General features: G+C 42.8%; 1 protein-coding gene and 1 pseudogene across 1 annotated transcript; both read left to right on the top strand.

Moving 5' to 3' along the window:
* The first annotated feature begins 667 nt into the window (after nucleotides 1–667).
* Nucleotides 668–1159, top strand: LOC110680638. The gene has a single exon (XM_021856433.1). It carries the CDS (start codon nucleotides 833–835, stop codon nucleotides 1157–1159), a length of 327 nt encoding a protein of 108 aa, XP_021712125.1. The 5' UTR covers nucleotides 668–832.
* Nucleotides 1160–3301: 2142 nt separating this feature from the next.
* Nucleotides 3302–19297, top strand: LOC110680639 (annotated as a pseudogene).
* Nucleotides 19298–21231: the final 1934 nt, after the last annotated feature.

Below are 21231 nucleotides of genomic sequence, written 5' to 3'. Positions count from 1 at the left end.
CAATGAATGTGTGTATATTTCTCCTTTCTATCCGATTGGCCTCCGAAACCATCACCAAAATTCAAACAAAACCCGACCTATCCCAACGTCGGCACAACTTCTACCTTCGCGCACCGTCTATCAAAAATCTGAACCTTTCAAAAACAAACCAACACTTCACACGTACACTGTTCACCACGTGAATTCCGGAAAACTTCGCACGTCTCGTCTGGCCCGACACGGATAACGCAACCGACGGTCTCTTCTGCGACACCATCACCACCCAACCAACCACTGAATCACGGCCCAATCTGCGAAAATTTGTGTCTAATCGTGCCCCCTACAGAGCTTCGAGCAGGTAATCCACCGACAAAGTCACACCGATTTAAGCCTTTCCTCTTATACAACAGAGTTCCACTTTGCTCTTTCGAGTTCGAGATTAATCTTCAATTTCACCTAATCTGTTACTGTATAAACTAACCGAGCCCACCTGCTTAGGCCCTTTCAATAACTATATGCACCGTAGAATAGACTGAATAAAGTGTTACAGTTAATTAGAATGAATCAAAGGCGTAGAACGCTTCTAATAAATGTAAAAATGTTGCATGCTGATTTTTAATTATATGTCATAGATGTTTTAGATGTGCTGCTTGCAGAACTAATAGTAACATGATAGAATTGAATAGTTAAATAATATTTGCTTTCAAATGCTATTGCTTTCAATTTAAATTATGTTCAGTGGTGTCAGATAAACTTCCCAGTAATCGCCGAGTAGACTGCCAACACTGAACGTATACTTTTTCTTGATAAAACACTATAACCAACCCGCATAAAATCATTTAGCTTGAATCTAATGCTCACATTCTCCACCACCCCCAACGAATTGCAGGAAGTCGGCGAAGATTCCAAGCTGGCTCGAAGTTTCGAGCGGATACGATCGATCGTACGGAAGAAACGAAACGCCAGCAAGGAGAAGAACGAGAACGACACCAACACCCGGCTGGAGAAGCTGGTGAATGAGATCGTGATCAAGCAGCGGGAAGAGAAGAAGAAGTACACGGCTGCGCTGGTGGCCTCCAAGGATCAAACCATTGTCTGCCGCCGACGGAATTCCGACCATTCAGGGTGGGCCGATTTACAGCCCAAGTTATCAGGTGGGTTGAGCTGCTTTATGAGTTAGGTTGGCTGCCTGGATCGCTTTTTTACTATTAGCTGGATTTTTCTTTTCATATGAAGGTGATATGCGATTACGAGAAGTAGAAATCGTATAGATCCGCTCTTCGACACAAATTATATTCAACAAAAGTATGAAGCTTTGAAATTGCAGAAAAAAATTCCATGTAAATGTCAGCGTAAATCATGCACATAAAGGGAATGCCCAGATTTGTCGCAAAATTTACATGACACGTAAAACATCATGTAAATTTATGCAAATTGTTCGCGTAATCGTTAGGGTCACGAAGTTTACACGATGTATAGCGAAAACTTACATGTTGCTATTGTAGTTTTTACATGATGCGGACGTGTAAATTTGCGACATCTCCCTTCATGTACATTATTTTACGCTGAAATTTACCAGGATTTTTCTTCTTATTGATTCGCGCGAAATTGTTAAATATTTATACTTCGTGAGTTTCTAACATCATTTTGATAATGACGTTGTATTAACTCTTAAGATGATTTTTGTGGTTTTAGATATGATGCAAATATTGAAGTTCACTAAATTTCCCTGTAGTCAGATTTAAAAGTTGTAGAGCCCCATCTCGTTGTGAAATTAGGTGAAATTTCTGCCTTGAAAGTCTTGAATTTCCAGGTCTGATTCCTGCTGAATATTATTTTAACAATTCATACCCAATGTCATACATATAATTACCCGCCGATCTGTGATACAGTTTTCTGTTGGTTTCTGCGCCTGCATGATAACATGTTTAGTTCATAACTTATTTATTTTTGATTTCGGTAGATAATTACGATTTTTATAATTTAGAAACAATTTTAGTTATTTTTGGAAACAAATTTAGCTATTAACGCGTTTTGGCGAAGTAGGCCCGTCATTGAAATTTTATACTGGCATCGATGATTGTGGCTAATTCGTCTCACCATTTGCCATTGCGAAATGAAGAAAATCGGCATACTTGTTGCATGTAGGCGCAAGTAGTGATACTTTTCTGAATCGATATTACTTAAGATGACTGAGTTTAATCACTTTGAAATTGCAAGCTGCAAAATCAACGTGGGCTGCCAGAACGAATGACGGGCTACTTAGCCTTAATATATGTGGATTGTAGTTTTGCTTCTCGCTATTCCTTTGGTCTTAGATCCAAAACATGTTCTATCGAACTTCAGACTTTGCGCACATCGCTCGTTGAATACGGGTCAAGTTGTGTTGTCAAACACGCTCCGGCCTGTTGTGCTTCAAGAGTACTCCAGTTCCTTGGCAACATTCTGCACCGCGAGCTTCGTCACAGGGCGTCGCAATGATACCCATCGAGGTCTGCACTGTGTACTCGTCCATCTCTTCCAGTGTATCACCGATCTTGACAGTAATTACTTCCCCAAACCAATTTGGCTGCCGGTAATAACCAAGATACTCGTGAATCCAACGTTGCCAAAATCGGTCTAGCATAACTTTGATATGGCACCAGTTCGACCGCAAAGCCGAACCTTCATTCATATGCTGAACTGTTGGTTGAACCACTCCACTTGAAACTGAGCAGCGGAAAGTGGTTCGGAGTTAACTATCGATTCTACTTCTGCTAGAGCGGTGACAAGTGTCTCCTCATCGGGATTCTTCGGCAGTGGTATCTGCTCTAATCCTTGTTTAACAGAGCGTATTAATCTCTTCCACACTCCTCTCAATTCAGCACTAGTTTCTTGAAAATTGGTCCCCTGTTTGGTGTAGATCTCTTTCGGTGCTCCGCGACAAGCTACGAACCGACAAATTCGCATGATTCAGTGGACAAAGAATATGGGGAACTCTAGATGGACTGCACCGCGTTTCACATTGATACAGCCACGGCCCAAGCGTACATTCAGCGGGCCAAAATATAATCCAGAGCCGAACCATACGGGTTAAGACGGGCGTCACTAATGCGGTGCCTCTGGGGTGCTTTCGGCGAAAATTTTTCGACTTTTCACTAACAACATCTGTCTGCAACTTTCTTCACCGCAACTCGCATCTCGGAAACAAGAAATCTTTTGTCTGTGCTCATTAACTACTATCTCGTTGCAAAAACCGTAGAAGGTTTTGAAATCACCTACTATGAAACAAATATCCTATTTATTATTTTTACTAGTCTATTCTGCTTCCAAAAGAAAATTCATGGCAGGTTATAATGCTGATCAGATCGATTCGGTTGAAACTTCCTCTTTAACTTTCCATTTTCAATCCCTAGGAATCTCTAACGCAACGGGTTCCACCGGGAGCAGCTGTGCTACGACATTCCCCTGAAAGATCGACCCCTGCGAACTATTTCCGGCAGTCAGGAAACCGTATCCCAAATGGACGACCGCCAACTGCCGGACGATGGCCAGCCGCAGATGACCGAAGTTAGAGCGAAGATTCTCCAGCAAATGTCTTCCGTTTCGGTACCCAGCAGAGCAAAGACGAGCCCACGGTAACCGAATCACTCGAAATGCGTTCCCTCAATCCTATCAATTCTTCCGAAATCGACCCTAACGAACAATCGATCCACATATCGGACTCGCAACCGTACGACGAAGCGTATTTGCAGTACCAAAGTCCCTGTTGAACCGATCGCCAAGCTATCGGAAATCGCTGGACAGGACTTCGTCACGTACTTCCAGTGCTCACTCGTTGGCCACCTCGCTGGCCAAGTGCCATTCGCCGCTGGTACAGGAAGTCCTCAATGCCGGATCCACTTACCTACGCAACAAGCAATATCTCCGCTCATTCAAACGCCAACGCCGGTACCTAGACGTGAAGATAATCATTTTTTAGTAGCCGATAGGAAAGTAGTTTAGACAAATCGATCACGGCGTCCCCGCCGGCAACCGATCAGCCAACAACGTTTCGCCAAGTACCAGCAGTAGCATGCGCAAGGCGGTGCTGGCCGCCAAACCGTTTCTCTGACAATCGCTCAATACGCTCTCGATCGACCCACGACCGAGCTGATCAATCAGATGAATCTGAAAGATGAAACTGCTCAACTGCGAGCAGAAGGAGTTGTTCCAGTTTCCTCAACGACGAGGTTGACAATAGTAACAATTATTTTAGTGATACGGTATGGTTTACGGTAGTGCGGTAGTGGACGCAGACACGGAAAGTCTGCTGTTGAGTTCCAAGAAGGACGACCTTATCTATTCTCCAGATCGAAAAGTCTCCAACGGTAGCCTAAAGTCTAATTTAAGTAGTATATCAAATTCGATCTTTCAAGCGTTGGAGAACCGTCGAGGAGTAGTATATCGGGTTCAATGGACAGACCACGGCCAACGATCGCTGTAGATAATGGTAGTTTGCGATCGCGCCGGAAATAGCGACGATAAAGAACCACTGGTCAAGGGCTTCCGAGTTTGACGATATTATTCATAGTTTTGATACGGAGTTGAAGAGCTTTAAAGTCTCTCTCGCTAGGACGAAGCCATTCACAGGCAGATGCTCCTGTGTCACCGGAGCGTGAACGAAGAAACTCGAACTCATGCCCCACAATGCCTGCGGTCGAAGAAGTGGTTCGCCTGCGAAGGCCCAAGTCAAGTATCGCCTGTAATATAGAAGTAGTAGTGCTGATAACAATAATACAAATGGCATAAAACTAGTGATAATGATAATAACAACCAGTAATACGTGTAACAATAACCCTAGGATAAGTACCGGAAACGATAGTAATAGCAGTAACACCGATAGCAATACCCAGCGCAGCGAGACGTCCAAACGGCGCAGTTTGGAGAAGCAGCGCAACATCACCGATGAGGAGTTTAACATGGGTGTAGAGATAAAGAAACTCTGTGATCAATTACAGGCACCGTTCGCCGCCCCCACCGTTGTACAGGAACAACCCAAGAGCAGTAGTGCAAATGGGCTCTCCACGTTAACACCCTTTACGGGCCTGTCTGCAGGTGGAGGCAACAACATGAGTTCAATCCCTATCGTGTTCCGACGGAAAAATGACTTCCACAGTAGTTTCGATCGAATCAAACGGCTCAGCTTGATCGAACGAGTCGAAGAATGCAACGAAGACGAAAAAGCCATCGCTCAGCCACCGAAGGCATCCAGCGAAATACTTCCACGGAAGCAACTATCTAAAGACTGCCTGGAGACACTGTCTCTGAAGAGTAGCTACAGCGTAGAAAACGGCGACAAAACCCCTGGACGATAGTAGTAAGAAAATCGTATTAGCCTAGAGGAATTCCAACGGAACATTGCCCAGGAGAGCAGTACCGAACCCCCTGCGATCAGGCAACCACCGAAGAAGACAGTTACCTACAGTGAAACATCACGACAGAACAGTTCGCAACAAGCGACACCAAAACGGACCCCTTTCAAGACCTATGAGTCCCGACGCACCACGTAAGAATTTTTTTCATACCTCAACCCGTAACAGAACACAGGACGGTTTTATATTGAGTATAATTGCTATAATTTGTTGGTTCAGTACTTTTACCAAATTAAAATCGTCCTGGGTATTTACGGGTTAATCGCAAAATCTGATCAAACCTCTTCCATTTTCCTTATTTATTCAACAGTGAACCTTGCTGAAAGCCCGTGGCACTGTCTGGTGTCTTACGTAGACGACATCACCGTTGGTGGTCGTCGCAATTCGCAAGGCGTCTACGACGATCCCATGGCCTTTCCCAGCTTTGGTCGTCGGAAAGCCCCAAAAATCCCGCAGGACTGCTTCCCGCAAAAATGCTACGAAAAGTAAGTACCGGTCACAATGCTTCCGATGGATGTTTGCGCGCATTTTATGTGTTTGTGTAAATGTGTCTTAAATTCATCGGCCACGAAACCGGTGAGATAAAAAGCACCCAATAAACACCAAGATTCAATAAAAATAAAACAAGCATCCATCCCTACACGAACCACGAAAAATTCGACCTCATTTGGCACCACAAGTCCGTTGAAAATCCTCCAAATCTCACCTACCCCTACATTCCCCGAACGTAGCGTGGCAGATATGTTGTTGTGTGGAAATTGACCCCCCGTTCGCTTTATATGTAGTCCAACAAATCACATTTTATGTTCGCTCACCAACGTCATCACCTGTTCTATGTGAATTTATTCATTTTGCAATCACTCGCTGTTGTATATAAACTCTGCTTCTCGGAGACCGATGTCGATCCGGGAAGTTCCGTTTCTAGAATGGTTCTTCCTCCGAAAGACATCGATTTCTCCGTCATTATCTCCGATCTATCAAGAAACACGTGGACGTCAATACGAGAAACCGAGATTTCGAGAATTATCACTCTAATGCGTTGAAAGTTGAAAATGAAGCGGGTTTTTCATGGGCCAAGTGGCAAAAGTGTCAGCAGTGACAAAATTTTATTGTAAATTTAACCTTTGCTTCGAAGTTTTTCTGCTACTGTAGAGTTCGATTTATTCGTATATACATTGAGTGATTAGATTCCAGGTTTTCTTAGCATGAAACACATTTTTCGTATCCATCATAACACATGTAAATGACATCAAAAATCTTACAATATATCGTAGTGAATACATCATTTTAGTAATAGCTTGTTGATCTTCACAATAATGGAAACACTGCATTCTGAATATACCACAATGCTCTTTAACCCTTTCTTTCCTGGTGTTTGTTCAAACACTTTTTTATAAAAACGCGACAACCTTACACCTCTCCTAAGCTTCATAAGCTGTGTAGGAGGGGGTTAATAATGAAGCCTAGACAGTTTTAGAGGAACTTTTGAATATAATAAGGTGGTTACAAAACATTGTGTTATCAACCTCTTCCCCACTTACATCTCTTCCTGCATATCTGCCCTGAAAAACATCGACCACGATCCTGGATCTCGAGCTTTATTCACTCTGCCATTAGTTAATTCTTTCTTTTAGTCTTTTCCGCTTCATAAGACGCTGCCTTTGGGTAATTCTATCTTCAAATTTTCGGCTTTTTGGAAATAAGGTCTATGAAATAGACATACATGCTAGTGCCACCTGGTGCTAAAACCACAAATCTACTAGATCAAATAATGACAGTTCTTGACCTGCTGAACAACTTCATCCAAGACGTCATTTTAAAAAGTAGTATGGATCTTGAGATTCCTGTGAAATAAAAACATTCATGCTTACGCCACCATTCACTAACAGATGTTATGCTAAATTGCAGAACACACCAACCACCTTCAGCTTATTGTTTTTGGTTGAAAAAAAATCTCTCGATTACCTACTTACTTTTGTCTTTGAACAACCCTTTGAAACTCCTTGAAAAATGATTGCAATTTGATAAATTGACTACAGACAAAACTTCAGGTTATTTGTTCTTCGTCGTTCAATCGTTGGACCAACTGTTTTATTAAAATGTAGCTTATTTTCTGAAAGTTCTATAAACTTATCATTCGTGTGCTCTTCTGAATTCAAATCACATAACAGGATTTACAGGGGGCCTTCCCTAGCCGAGTGGTTAGAGTCCGCGGCTACAAAGCAAATCCATAATGAAGGTGTCTGGGTTTGAATCCCGGTCGGTCCAAGATCTTTTCGTAAAGAAAATTTCCTTGACTTCCCTGGGCATAGAGTATCATCGTACCTGCCACACGATATACGAATGTGAAAATGGCAACTTTGGCAAAGAAAGCTCTCAGTTAATAACTGTGGAAGTGCTCATAAGAACACATAGCTGAGAAGCAGGCTCTGTCCCAGTGAGGACGTAAATGCCAAGAAGAAGAAGAAAGGGATTTACAGGTGGCGCAAGCGACTTGAAGGTGGATTTTTAAGTTATAAAATTTAGCTTTCAGTGAATATTTCATAATTAATTAATAATTAACTTCTATAGGGTGTCCCAGAAAGTATGGGCACGACTTCACCATACTGTCATTTCGAGACTAATGCAGATAAAAATCTGATTTTCTCACATTTCAATCTTTTACTTATCAACAGTAGATATTAAAATTAAAACGATTTTTTTCGCCACCTGTTTGTTTATGGTGTTACATTTCTGGAAGCTCTTCTTATCAGTTTTGCAGAAATAATGCATCTGAGTGACTTTGTTGTACGAAATTTGTGCTGGGTCATAAAGTACGTACAAAAAAATCTGAAAATATATTTATCATTGTCTATACGATTAATGATCAGACTATCACTTATTTTATTGAAAATTATAAACTTAAGTATATGAAATGTGAATAGAAACTTAAAATCCGAATTCAGCTGTGGTTGATTTTTGAAAGGGTCAAAACCAAGTCCATGTATATCCAATAAAACATGTAAAAAACTAAAATTTGTGTTGCCTATCCAAAAGTATAGATATTTGACATAAGGAAATTTGAAATGAAATAATTTTATTTAAACTACCTGCAAAGCAATATGATTCCATGGAGTTATCGTATGTGGTGCGATTTTTTAAAATTTTAACATATTGTCAAATGTTTTCTAGCAAAGCCAAATACAATTTTAAACAAAAATTCTTGTGGAACACCTTAAATACAATGTACTTAAACTCACCATAGCGAAGGTTTTGATAAAAATATTTATTCCTAATTAAGTTTCAACAAAACACAAAAGTAGGGTTTGTGCTGGATAGATAAGAAATGATTTTCTAAAAGCAAAAATTTCAATGTAAAAGTTTATTTATTCAAACAAAATTTTCACAGGCAACATTTAAAATTCCCCTAGGGATAATTCCAATAACACGTCCATCATTTTTTGGGATTTCTAGACCCCCTCCCCCCTCCCAACCAGAACCACATAACAAAATTATAACACATTCCTATCATCAGCAGTTATAAATAACAGAAGTTGATTAAATGTTGTTATCAAGATGGCTTTGTTTTCAACTTGTTATATTTTTAGTAACACATTTATAACAACATTTGTTATATTTTCGACATCGCATTTATAAGTTTGTTGCAAATAACATCAGATGTCATAAACAGCTCAACATAGTTTGCAATAATTTTGTTATTTTGTAACATTCTTGCAACACATTCGGTAATAATTTTGATATAATTGTAACAGGGTTTGTTAAATTTTAGTTCAATTTGGTATAAATTTTGTTAGAATTTTTGTTATTTTAACTACTAACGGTACATGTTTTATAACAACTGGTGATATAAAAAAAATCATATCAGGGGAACACATTATGTTATAATCTTGTTTCTTCCGTCTGGTCGGGCTCTGTCACGCTTTTTCCAATACCTAATATGTACATGCACTGTCACACTTTCATAGACCCCCCCTCTCCCCCAAATGATGGGCGTCATTTTTGGATGACCCCCAAGGAAAAAAATACATTGTTGGATTGTATGTATCTATCGGATATTACCCATAACGCGGGTAGATCACCTTTTCGTGGTGCATTATGGGGTAAAGATCTACCAGTGAACCCTAGTCCTGACTGCTTCAAACGAAGAGAACAGGGTATCATAGTAATCAAAGGAACATTATTTAGTCCTTGTTACATTTTTAAACCTTGTTGAAAGTGACAAGTTTCGGTTTTCCTAGTTGCCGAGAATGATCTTGAGACAAGAAAAAACAATGAGTCGGATACAACAATTTGTTTTCTAATCTTTTATTTATCTAGTTCTCTAGTTTGAAGAAGTAAGGACTAGGATTCTGATGCATGGACAATATCGGTGTAATTTCTTGGCTTTATCAAGGGATCCCATTTTGATTTATAAAGGGGCGCGCCTGTGGAGAGTGTTTATCACATTCTTTGAAGGGTATAAATAGCGGAACCTTTCAATTAGAATCCTTTCCTGCGATCAAGCTAGGAATTACAACTGACCCGAGAAAGAAAACCGAGTACTTCATCACTTCCAAATAGTGATAAGGTAACACGACATGTACTAAACAAAGGACACGGGATATACTACAATAGATCAAATATTGGTCGCAGGGGTTTACAGTCCGAACAGAAAAAAAAAACCACCAAAGCTTTGCGGCCCCACAAAATACGACTAAAACAGTTATTATTAATCATATACGAAATATAAGAAACCAATGAAATGGGACCAACTTTCTGAATCATACCGAAAGATTTGAACATTTAAGGTGAAAGTTCGTTGAGCACGTAAACATAGTGTTGCCACCCACTCGAGCCACCCAACAAGGCACAAGGTTATGTGCGTCGGCCAAAAATAAATCATCATATTCCATGTATACCTCCACCCATAGAATTATGCAGGCAGTTGCGCACGTTTCATACAAAGATATTATTGTCGATATGAATTCATCAAAAACTTCATAAAAGCACAAAATTACAATTTATCTCATTTGGTAGTGAAAACATGTTTTTTGGCCAAAATTAAGTTGTAATCGTTCTGTACAGTTTCCCCACCGAGCAGGAGCACTGCCTCTCGGTGGTGGTAATAAATCATCGTAATAGAAGACCAGCTTGATAGCTTCTCACAAATCTGCTTGGCGATAGACGTCGGAAGATGATGAACTTTATATGCTGCGTTAAGAATGGTGATCGCTTGATAGTTCTTACATTCTAACTTGTCACTCTTTTTGTATATTGGGTATATTACTCCCTCCTTGCACTCCTCCGGTAGCTGTTCTGTATCTGGGATACTAGCTATCAATCGGTGCAAACAAGTGGCCAACCTGTCCGGGCCCATTTTAATAAGTTTCGCTCTAATACCATCCTTCTAGCTGCTTTGTTGTTCTTGAGCTGTTTAATAGCATCCTTAACATCACCTATTGTGGGAGTTAGTACGTCTCCCTCATCCGCCGTACTGATGAAGCCATTCCTCCTGCTGCCTCAGTCTTCCTCCTCTGCGCCATTTAGGTGTTCATCGTAGTGCTGATTCCACCTTAAAATCACCTCACGTTTGTCCGTCAAGATTGAGTTTCTTGTAGAATTTACGCGTTTCTTGAGAACGATACAGCTGCTCCATCTCTTCGCACTCCAACTCTTCCAGGCGCCGCTTTTTATCCCGGAATAGATGCGTTTGCTGTCTTCGCTTCCGTTTGTATCGTTCCACGTTTTGACGGATGCCTTGCTGCAGCATAATCGCCCGCGCTGCATTCTAATCTTCCAAATCCGTCTGACACTCCTCGTCGAACCAACGGTTCCGTCGATTTCCTTCCACGAACCCAATGGCACCTTCCGCTGCGTTGTTAATGGCTGCTTTGACACTACTCCAACAGTCCTCAGGAGGGGCTTCGGCGAGCTCTCCCTCTTCCGGCAACGCTGCTTCAAGGCTTTGCGCATAATCAGTTGCGACTTCGGGTAGCTTGAGCCGTTCCAGATTGTACCGTGGCGGGCGTCGGTACCGAATGTTGTTCACAACAACAGCCGTTGGCGTACTTAAACCGTCACTAGGTAGTGGTCTGAATCGAGGTTTGCGCCGCGATAGGTTGTGACGTCGATAATGTCCGAGAAGTGTCTTCTATCAATCAAAACGTGGTCGATTTGCGATTTAGTCTGTTGGGGTGATCTTCAGGTGTACCGATACGGGAGGCTGTGCTGGAAGTAGGTACTAGTATGGTCATGTTCTTGGAGGCGGCGAAATCAATCAGTCTAAGGCCGTTTTCGTTCGTAAGCTGATGAGTGCTAAACTTCCCTCTAATCGGTCTAAATTTCTCCTGGCCAACCTGAGCTTTGAGATCTCTGATAACGATTTTGACATCATGGTTTGGGCAGCTTTCGTATTCACGTTCCAGCTGCGCGTAGAAAGTGTCTTTATCGCTATCGTCACTTGCTAGGTGAGGGCTGTGCACGTTGATTATGCTGATATTGAAGAAACGGCCTTTGATCCTCAACTTGCACATTCTGTTGTCGGTTGGCCACCACCCAATCACGCGCCTCTGCATTTCGGCACATCAAGCTGTGCCGCAGCTGTGTCATGTCTGTTGCCGCAGCTCTGGTAGCTGGTATAACCAACCCTATACGTATGTACCGTCGACCCTTTCCAGCAAACCTCCTGCAGCGCTACGATGTCGAACTTGTGGACGTTCAACAATTTGGAAAGAATGCGAGAGCTTCCCAAGAAATTGAGAGACTTACAGTTCCATGATCCGAGATTCCAATCGTTAGTCCGTTTTCGATGCCTGGGTCTATGTCGATCAACGAATTTACTCTCGCCGGAGGACCATCGTGCACAGCACTGTTTAGAGTCCCACGCTGGTACTAGGACGATGATCAGCCGCTCCTAATATGGAGAACAGACGCTGTTTTGAGCCACCCCTAACATGGAAAACAGATGCTCTGATAAGCTACACTCTCAGAAAACAAGAGCTCCCTTTTCCTGTCAGCATACGACCAAGGTCCCACCGGGGTTGGTTACCCGATCTTTCATACGGTTACTCGTATCCCAGGCGGCACCACGGTGAGGTAGGAATAGGAGTTATTGGACAAGAGGCTAAGGACCGCAAATGGGGTCTATTTTATACCAGCAGGTACGTGACGTTCCAATGGTACGCATTGTCCAGTCATTTACCACCCAAGTTGCTGTACTGTACGCGGAAATTCTACCAGAAGCTCAACGCATCCCGCAAATGCTTCGCAGACATGAGCCGGAATGTGCAGGGATAAAAACGGGTGCATTTTGACGGACTTATGGAAGGTGATTAAAACATTGAAGCAGCGCTATGATGAGCACAGAGGTGCAGTGAAGGAGATGTGTCCATCAGCACAGCGGGCGATGGAAACCAACTAGCTCCCACGATGAGGAAAGTTGAAACGCTGAAGAACAACAAGATCGCTGGCCAAGGAAGGATAGTATTGGAGCTGAACTCATAGAGACAAGCTCAGAGGATTTGCCGCTTACGTGTATTGACTGATAGTCAGAATCTTGAAAACGAAACAGCTACAGGAGAAATGGACTCATGAGAGGACAAACTAGAGCGTTAGACTTATTGTGTAATCACTATCCGAAAACCCCCCTACATAGTGCTATCCCAGATTATCTTCCGTCGTCTATCACTTAAAACGAACGATTCCATGGGAAGTTATCATCCTCGACAGTCCCTGTATACTTTTCCCGTAAGGGAAATTCTCCAGAAATACGATGAGTAACAGGTCCCCCCAACGCCTTCGCATCACCTGTTCATCGACTTTAAGGCGACATACGTCAGTATTGACTTTGTAGAGCTTGAAAGATCATGAACGAGAACAGTTTTCAAGGGAAATTCACAAGATTGACCAGAACAATGATGGACAGTGTGTTAAATAGACTTGCTGTTCAGTATTGCGCATGTAGTTGTCATCCGCAAAACCGGGGCCAGCAGACTAGGTCTGATTTTCACGTGATCTGATCAGTTGGTTTGTTTCGCGAACGTCATTGGTATTATCGATAGAATATTAGAATTCGTTCATCCGCCTGAAACGCGAAACAATAGAAAAGTCGACCTAGTGTTGAACGTGTCAAACAGAAAGGAAGCGCCTAGTGCTTAGTGAATATTACCGAGAGACAGGGATACTTTCGAGGAGATGGATGAAATTATTCACCTCATACCTGACCACAGATTGAACTTCCTGAAGCAGCTGTAATAAGCACCGAAACGTTGGAAGCTAAGTCATAATCGTTTAATTCTTTTTAATAACTATAAAGTCGAGAAATCCTTCAGTGACTGATAATAACGTAGAAAGATTCACAAATGTACCATACACAACGCTAGTTACACCTGACCCTGTATGGACATTAGAGACCATGTTGGAAGAGGACGCTTGAAGTCTTTGAATGAAGAGTGCTTATAGCCATCTTTGACGGTGTGCAGGAGAATGCTGTGTGGCGACGAAAACGAGCTAGCCAGTACGTCGATCCCAGAGTTGTTTTGTTCAATATTCTTCTTCTTCTTTCTGGCATTACGTCCCAACTGGGACAAAGCCTGCTTCTCAGATTAGTGTTCTTATGAGCACTTCCACAGTTATTAACTGAGAGCTTTCTCTGCCGATTGACAATTTTTGCATGTGTATATCGTGTGGCAGGTACGAAGATACTCTATGCCCTGGGAATCGAGAAAATTTCCTTCACGAAAAGATCCTCGACCAGCGGGATTTGAACCCACGACCCTCAGCATGGTCATGCTGAATAGCTGTGCGTTTACCGCTACGGCTATCTGTTCAATATTACATTTGATCATTTCTTCCAGGCCCATTTGGTTCCGGGCTATTTCCCGACGTCACTCACGTGGTGAGAGATCAGAGCAGCCAAAATCGTTTATAATAAATTTGTTCAGTGTAACTTTTTATTACTCTGAGTTATTTTCACTGAGCAAGCTTTACAGATTCACTCATCTAATAAAAACCTTGCCGAGTCTAATCTGTAGTTGGTTCTAACAAGATCAACTGCTTTTATGTAGTTATTGCTTGGCAAAATTTAATTAAATTTACGCACAATTATGATCAAAATGTTTACAAAATGCTTAAATTTATGTACATTGTTAATTATATTCTATTACCTTTTCGTGTTACGCTTTTGATGAATTCCTTTCTAAATACTTTCTAATAAACCCTTTGAGTGAATCTAACTTTTACTGTATATTTCTATCATGTATTCCTATCCATCGCATGCAATATCACTTATCCGTATCCATATTCCATATCTTTAGAGAAAATAAAAGTTTGTAAGTAGACTAGATCTTAATTGTTCAATAACTAAACCAATTGTAAATTTGACAACCGTAAAAAAAAACATTTCAATCAAGGACTATAACCCAACAGTGTACACAGTCAAATTACTATTCCCAATACATTTTATCTCCATTCAGGTGCAAATGCTGGGATGCTTGTCTGAAAACCGACGCCGGTCAACGGTGGTATCGATTTCGTCAGAACATTCTCCAGTACGTAGACACTCCGGCCTTCGAATGGTTCGTGCTGGTGTTGATATTCGCCTCCAGCATCACGCTGTGCTTCGAAGACATTCACCTCGACAAAAACAAGCAACTGAAGCGAATCCTCTACTGGACCAATTTCGTTTTCTGCCTTATTTTCGTCATCGAGATGTTGCTTAAGTGGATCGCCTTGGGGTTTACCAAGTATTTCTCCAGTTTTTGGACCATACTGGACTTTATCATCGTATTTGTACGTATCTGCAGCCACCGAAACACAATGGCCTGCAATTATGATCATTTATTTCGCACTCGATCGAGACAACACAATTGGCTAATATTCAACCGTATTCTGTACGGCACACGCTCTCTCTTTTTCTCTTCGCACCCGGTTTTTTCTCTCTTCTTTGTCTCGGCTTCTCGCCCACAGGTGTCGGTTTTCTCATTGCTGATCGAGGAGAACGAAAACTTGAAAGTACTACGCTCGCTAAGAACGTTGCGCGCTCTTCGGCCGCTGCGAGCAATATCACGATGGCAGGGCATGAGAATAGTAGTGAATGCATTGATGTATGCGATTCCGTCGATCTTCAATGTACTCCTAGTATGTCTCGTCTTCTGGCTGATCTTCTCGATCATGGGCGTACAGTTTTTTGGCGGGAAGTTCTTCAAGTGTGTTGACGAGGATGGCGAACTGCTACCGATCCACGTAAGTATACGCCAAGAATCGGAGAAAACTCCGTATTCTTCCATGGCGTCCACATGTTGTCCGATACTTTCAAATTGAATCCCAACTCTCCAAATCACAGTCCACTATAGTACGTTGCTGCCACGGCCGTGCGTTGCTTAAAGTTCGCGAATCCAAGACTGTGTTTCACTTTAAGCTTTGAAACGTCCGAGTAACTGTAGACACCGTCCCCAATCCATCTTTAAACTTCAGAATTATTGTCCGTTCCAACCGTCGACTAATCGAATCTTGAACAATTCCCATTGCACTTCCGCTCGCTCCGCATTTCACTTCTCTTGCTTTGTGCCGTTCCACGCGTTTCTCTCCTTGCTCTTCTATCCTGCTGTAGATCGTCAACGACAAGTGGCAGTGTTTCGCGCAGAACTATACGTGGATCAACTCCAAGATTACTTTCGACCACGTCGGAATGGGCTACCTGGCGTTATTTCAAGTGGTAAGCAGTGGACAACTTAAGTTTATGCCAATGTCTAATTGAATATCTGCATTATTTCAAGGCCACATTCGAAGGGTGGATGGAAGTTATGGCCGACGCCGTCGATGCTCGAGGAGTTGACCTGCAACCGCAGCGGGAAGCTAATCTGTACGCCTACTTCTACTTTGTGATCTTCATCGTATGCGGATCGTTCTTTACGCTCAATCTGTTCATCGGAGTTATCATCGATAATTTCAACATGCTTAAGAAAAAGTACGAGGGAGGTGTGCTGGAGATGTTTCTTACGGAGTCGCAGAAGCATTACTACACGGCAATGAAGAAGCTAGGCCGAAAGAAACCGCAGAAGGTGATCAAGCGACCGATCAACCAGATCTTGGCGATGTTCTACGATCTTTCCAACTCTAGGCGGTTAGTTTTAAGTTTATGATTTCATCAAGGAGTGTTATTTAATCATGTTTTACAACTTTTTAGATTTGAAATCGCCATCTTTGTGTTGATATTTCTGAACATGCTCACGATGGGTATCGAACACTACAATCAACCGCATGCGGTTTTCTTCATCCTGGAGGTCAGCAATGCCTTCTTCACGACCGTTTTCGGTTTGGAGGCCATCGTCAAGATCATCGGTCTGCGCTATCACTACTTCACGGTGCCGTGGAATGTGTTCGATTTTTTACTAGTGCTAGCGTCCATATTTGGCATCTTGATGGAGGATATCATGATCGATCTTCCGATATCTCCGACGTTGCTTCGAGTGGTGCGAGTGTTTCGCATTGGTCGAATACTTCGGTTGATTAAGGTGAGCTTTTGATAACCGTTTGACTTACATGGATAACTACGAATATATGGTTTTCTTTTTAGGCTGCAAAAGGTATACGAAAGCTGCTGTTTGCCTTAGTTGTGTCGCTACCTGCACTGTTCAACATTGGGGCACTTCTGGCGCTAATCACCTTCATCTACGCCATCATAGGAATGTCACTGTTCGGCCATGTGCGGCAACAGGGTGCATTGGATGACATGGTGAACTTCGAAACGTTTGGGAGGAGTATGCAACTTCTATTTAGGTAAGATCAATTAATCGTGTTAGAACTCATCTCACAACTATATTCCATGCAGGCTTATGACTTCGGCCGGTTGGAATGATGTGCTGGAATCACTCATGATCCAACCACCGGATTGCGAACTAGCTCAGGACACACAGGGCAACGGAGACTGCGGCCATCCACTGTTGGCGATCACCTACTTCACCAGCTTCATTATAATCAGTTATATGATTGTAATCAACATGTACATAGCTATCATCTTGGAAAACTTCAACCAGGCTCACCAGGAGGAGGAGGTCGGCATCGTCGAAGACGACTTGGAGATGTTCTACATCCGATGGTCAAAATACGACCCGCACGCTGGACAGTTCATACACTTCAACCAGCTGTCGGAACTTTATCGCTTCGCTAGATCCGCCGTTGGGCATACCGAAGCCCAATACGGTAGCGTTGGTGTCGTTTAACCTTCCAATTTCTAAGGGAAACAAGATCCATTGCTTGGATATTCTCCACGCACTGGTCAAACATGTCCTAGGGCATGTAGAAGAGACTGAAAACTTTAAACAGTTGCAAGATCAGATGGATCAGAAGTTCAAGAAACAATTCCCAACTCGTAAAGAGTTGGAAATTGTTTCCTCGACTCGAATCTGGAAGAGGCAGGAGAAGGCGGCAAAGACAATCCAGGCTGCCTGGAAGGATTATCTGAGGTGAGTGTAATTCAGATTTTGGTGCTCAGGAAACGTTTAAATGACAATAATTCTTATACCAACAGACGCAAACGAGAACGAGAGCGTTCCCCTATGTCCTTGGAGGACGATAACACCCAAACGTCAAGTCCCGGCGGTTGGCAGAGTAAGCTCTCAGCATTGAACTTCCTTCACCTGCAGGTGCACCGTCGAGGGACGGCAACGTCCAGTCGTGCATCGTCTCGTAAATCATCTCGTGCTTCCGATGCTTCCGATCTAAGCGAACTTGCTGGGCCCTGGTTGAATCTTCCGCTGATGCTTGTCTCCGGAACCAGTGACATGGTCAAGGAGGTCAAACAGCAACATGCCAATGGTTTGGAGCTGAAGGATGCTCCTGAAGCGAAAGGTGTCGCCGTAGAAGTTTCTACAACTTCCCGTTCTTTCTTCGGCATCAGGACGCTGTAGAAGATCCAGCGAATTCGCCACAACTTCAGAAGCGACCGCTCAAATCTAGCGAGACAGATCTTTCGTTAACTGCTTCGCTGGACAAAGCAGTTTCCTCCAGTAGCACCAACCACTCCCGTAATGAAACATAAACGTGCAACGAGCTTCGTCAAAAAGAAGCCACCGCTGGAACGGGGTTTCTCGGCGCAAAGTGCGTTGCGGCTAAATCGAAACGCTGCAGTCCGTAAGTTTGCCCTGAATCCCTTAGCTCTAGTCACGACTTCACCAACGCACTGTGTTCTAGTTGACGACAATCTGTCAGCCTCATCGGCCGATGTCAGCATCCTCGTGACTGAACCATCCCCGGACGTGCCTACCGGGCCTAATATGGCCAAAGTGCCTGGAGAGGCTACGCTAGTGCACGTTCTGGTTCACCGCGAGAGCGAAGAGTACCAATCGGACGTAGACGACAAAGGTAAGAGCCGTCGGATATTCAAACGGCATCTGGTGTTCTCAACTGTCAGCACTCAGTCGGCAAGTGTGTTACCAACACAGGATACAAGTTCAAGTATCTTAGTGTGTTTTGCCTGCACCCTCATCACCCGTGTGTTTCTCTTTCTTCTTCAAACGTATCTTGTTCTTCTTTTTTCCGTTTTCTGTATCTCTTTCACCTCTCTTCTAGACGAGACCAAAGTGAAAGAGCCTCGTGATCCTTCCAAAGCTAGTGATATTAAAATCTCCCCTGGCACGAATGTTGACTATCAAATTCTAGGTGGCAGCACGGATGGACCTCGCCCTGTGGTGACTATCTGCGTTGAAAGTCCTCAAGAATCGCCCGATTCTCCTCAGGATCGTCCAGGATCTCAACCACCGCAGCATCCACCACCGCCACTTCCACCGGACACCGTCATCGATATGGTCGATCCGGAACCAATTGACGTCAACCTTCCACGTGATACCTCCAACATATTCTACGACTATGAAGAGCCCAAGGAGGACGCCAAACCTCCAGAGATTCCTCCGCGAGCTCATCAACACCCTCTGCAAGAACCTGGATAGAATCGAGTATGATGCCATTCAACAGATGAGCAGCAGTACCAGTAGTGCGACAAGTGCGAGCAGTAGCAGCAGTGCTGCCGCTGCAGATGTCGTCGAAGATCAGTGTCCAATGTCCTCCGTCATCCGAAGACACCCTTCAGCGATCCAGCTGACCATCAACGGAAACGTCAACAGACGACGACGACGGCAAAAGCAATGGCGAGAACCGCTGACCGCAACCAACCGGACACCACTAGTTGACAATCTTCTTATTCTTTTTGAGTATCCTTATACCTGGCAGGGCGGTCTTCGGGTACAGCCCTTGGCCACCGGTGCAGCTACCCCAAACTGCGGAAACGATCGCTATCAACGACATTTTATACCTCATTTTACGACGCTTGTATACTTCCCATGCTGGAGGAATGGGAAGGTAGCCGGGTACGGACAGTGGCCCTTCTTGGTTCAGTTGTTGTTCTTTTCCGAGTAGGCTACAAATCTACGAGTTGTGTAGATATGTTTTCTAGATTGGATGAGCTGAAGTTGTAAAGTTAAGCTGTAAAATAGTTCATGTTTTATGTATATATTTAAATATAGTCAAGTTTAAAAGTAGTGTATAGGTGGCTATAAAACAGGAACGTAAATTTTGATATCAGGTTGATACCTTTAGAATTTCAAAAAGAGCTTGAAACATAGTACTGCAGCGTGTGAATCATTGGGACAATATCAATCACTCTCAAGGCAATGATCCGTTATTGACTTGAGAATTTTCAGAAAGCAGTTTTTTGTTCAAAAAGCAAGAAATTTTACATGAAAACATGTTCTTTTACATCTGATAATTTTTAGTTTTGTAGTAGTGTTTGCTAATATCCACTCCAGAGTTTTCTTGCGATGGCAGAGGACTTCTTGGCTTCCAAAAAGTAAATAACACGTCAACATTTCCCTACCATCCCAAAATGGCCTAAATTCGGAAAGTGGAGCTGCTGACTTTCTGTTGATGAAGAGACGGAACAGATATCACCTGTGGCGACATGAACATGGCTATTTCCATTTGAATCGAAACCATTCATGACTGTAGTGATAATGACGCATATGGAAAATTATTTATGATTTAATTTGAAACATTTTGTGGATGAAAATATTTTGAGAGTGTATTATCGCTAGAATGATTCGCCGTTAAGCTTAGGTTACAATGAGCTTTCATTTTTGGCTACACGGGAAAAAAAATCTGTGGTAAAAATAACTATTTTAGCTGACTACGCCCATTCTTAAAACTACTAATGGAAATTCAGACCAATTTACTATGTTTACGGTACACCCCACCGCATTACTGGTACATTTGACAGAAATAATTTACAAACAATCTGATTCCAACTACAGACATGGTAAAATCGAGCGCTTTTCTGGTCTGCTGAAAATTGCCGGTGCGGAGCGCTTAAGTTAACCCCCCTAAAATGGTAGTTTTTACCGCACAATTTTTTTGCGTGTAGAAGGCAAGCTAGCGATAATACACTCTCAAATATTTTCATCCACAAATGTTTCAATTAAATCATAAATAATTTTCCACATGCGTCATTATCACTACAATGACGAAAACACAAAATATCATGAATAAAATCAATCGTTTCCATGCATAATAATCATATTGTCGCGCCGCCACCAAATCGGATCGCGCCAATGAGACTCGCAACGCCGCCTCAACTCGCCGCATTCTGAAATCAGTTTTTAAGTGTGGAGCTCCATTTTTACGATGATTATGAACACCAGCGCACTATTCAAATATTAGTCGAAGTTTGTGGGCCTTCGTGGCCGTGCGGTTAGTGTTACCAAGCATTAAGCCGCATTGAGTCAAGAGGTGTGGGATCGATTCCCCGCTCCAGTCCGGAAAACTTTTCACCAGAAATCGACTGTGCCAGTGGGCGTTGCATGCTAGTCCGTTGTCCTAGTGTGATGCATCC

This window comes from Aedes aegypti, unplaced genomic scaffold (assembly GCF_002204515.2).
Source record: "Aedes aegypti strain LVP_AGWG unplaced genomic scaffold, AaegL5.0 Primary Assembly AGWG_AaegL5_hic_scaff_1700_PBJ_arrow, whole genome shotgun sequence".
Classification (NCBI taxonomy): domain Eukaryota; kingdom Metazoa; phylum Arthropoda; class Insecta; order Diptera; family Culicidae; genus Aedes; species Aedes aegypti.
Note: the sequence above shows the minus strand (reverse complement) of the source record. Positions and strands in the feature narration are given on the sequence as shown.

Bases quoted from the DNA above. Each gene is read 5' to 3' on its own strand.
- LOC110680638 (XM_021856433.1), top strand. From the start codon at position 833: ATGCTCACATTCTCCACCACCCCCAACGAATTGCAGGAAGTCGGCGAA.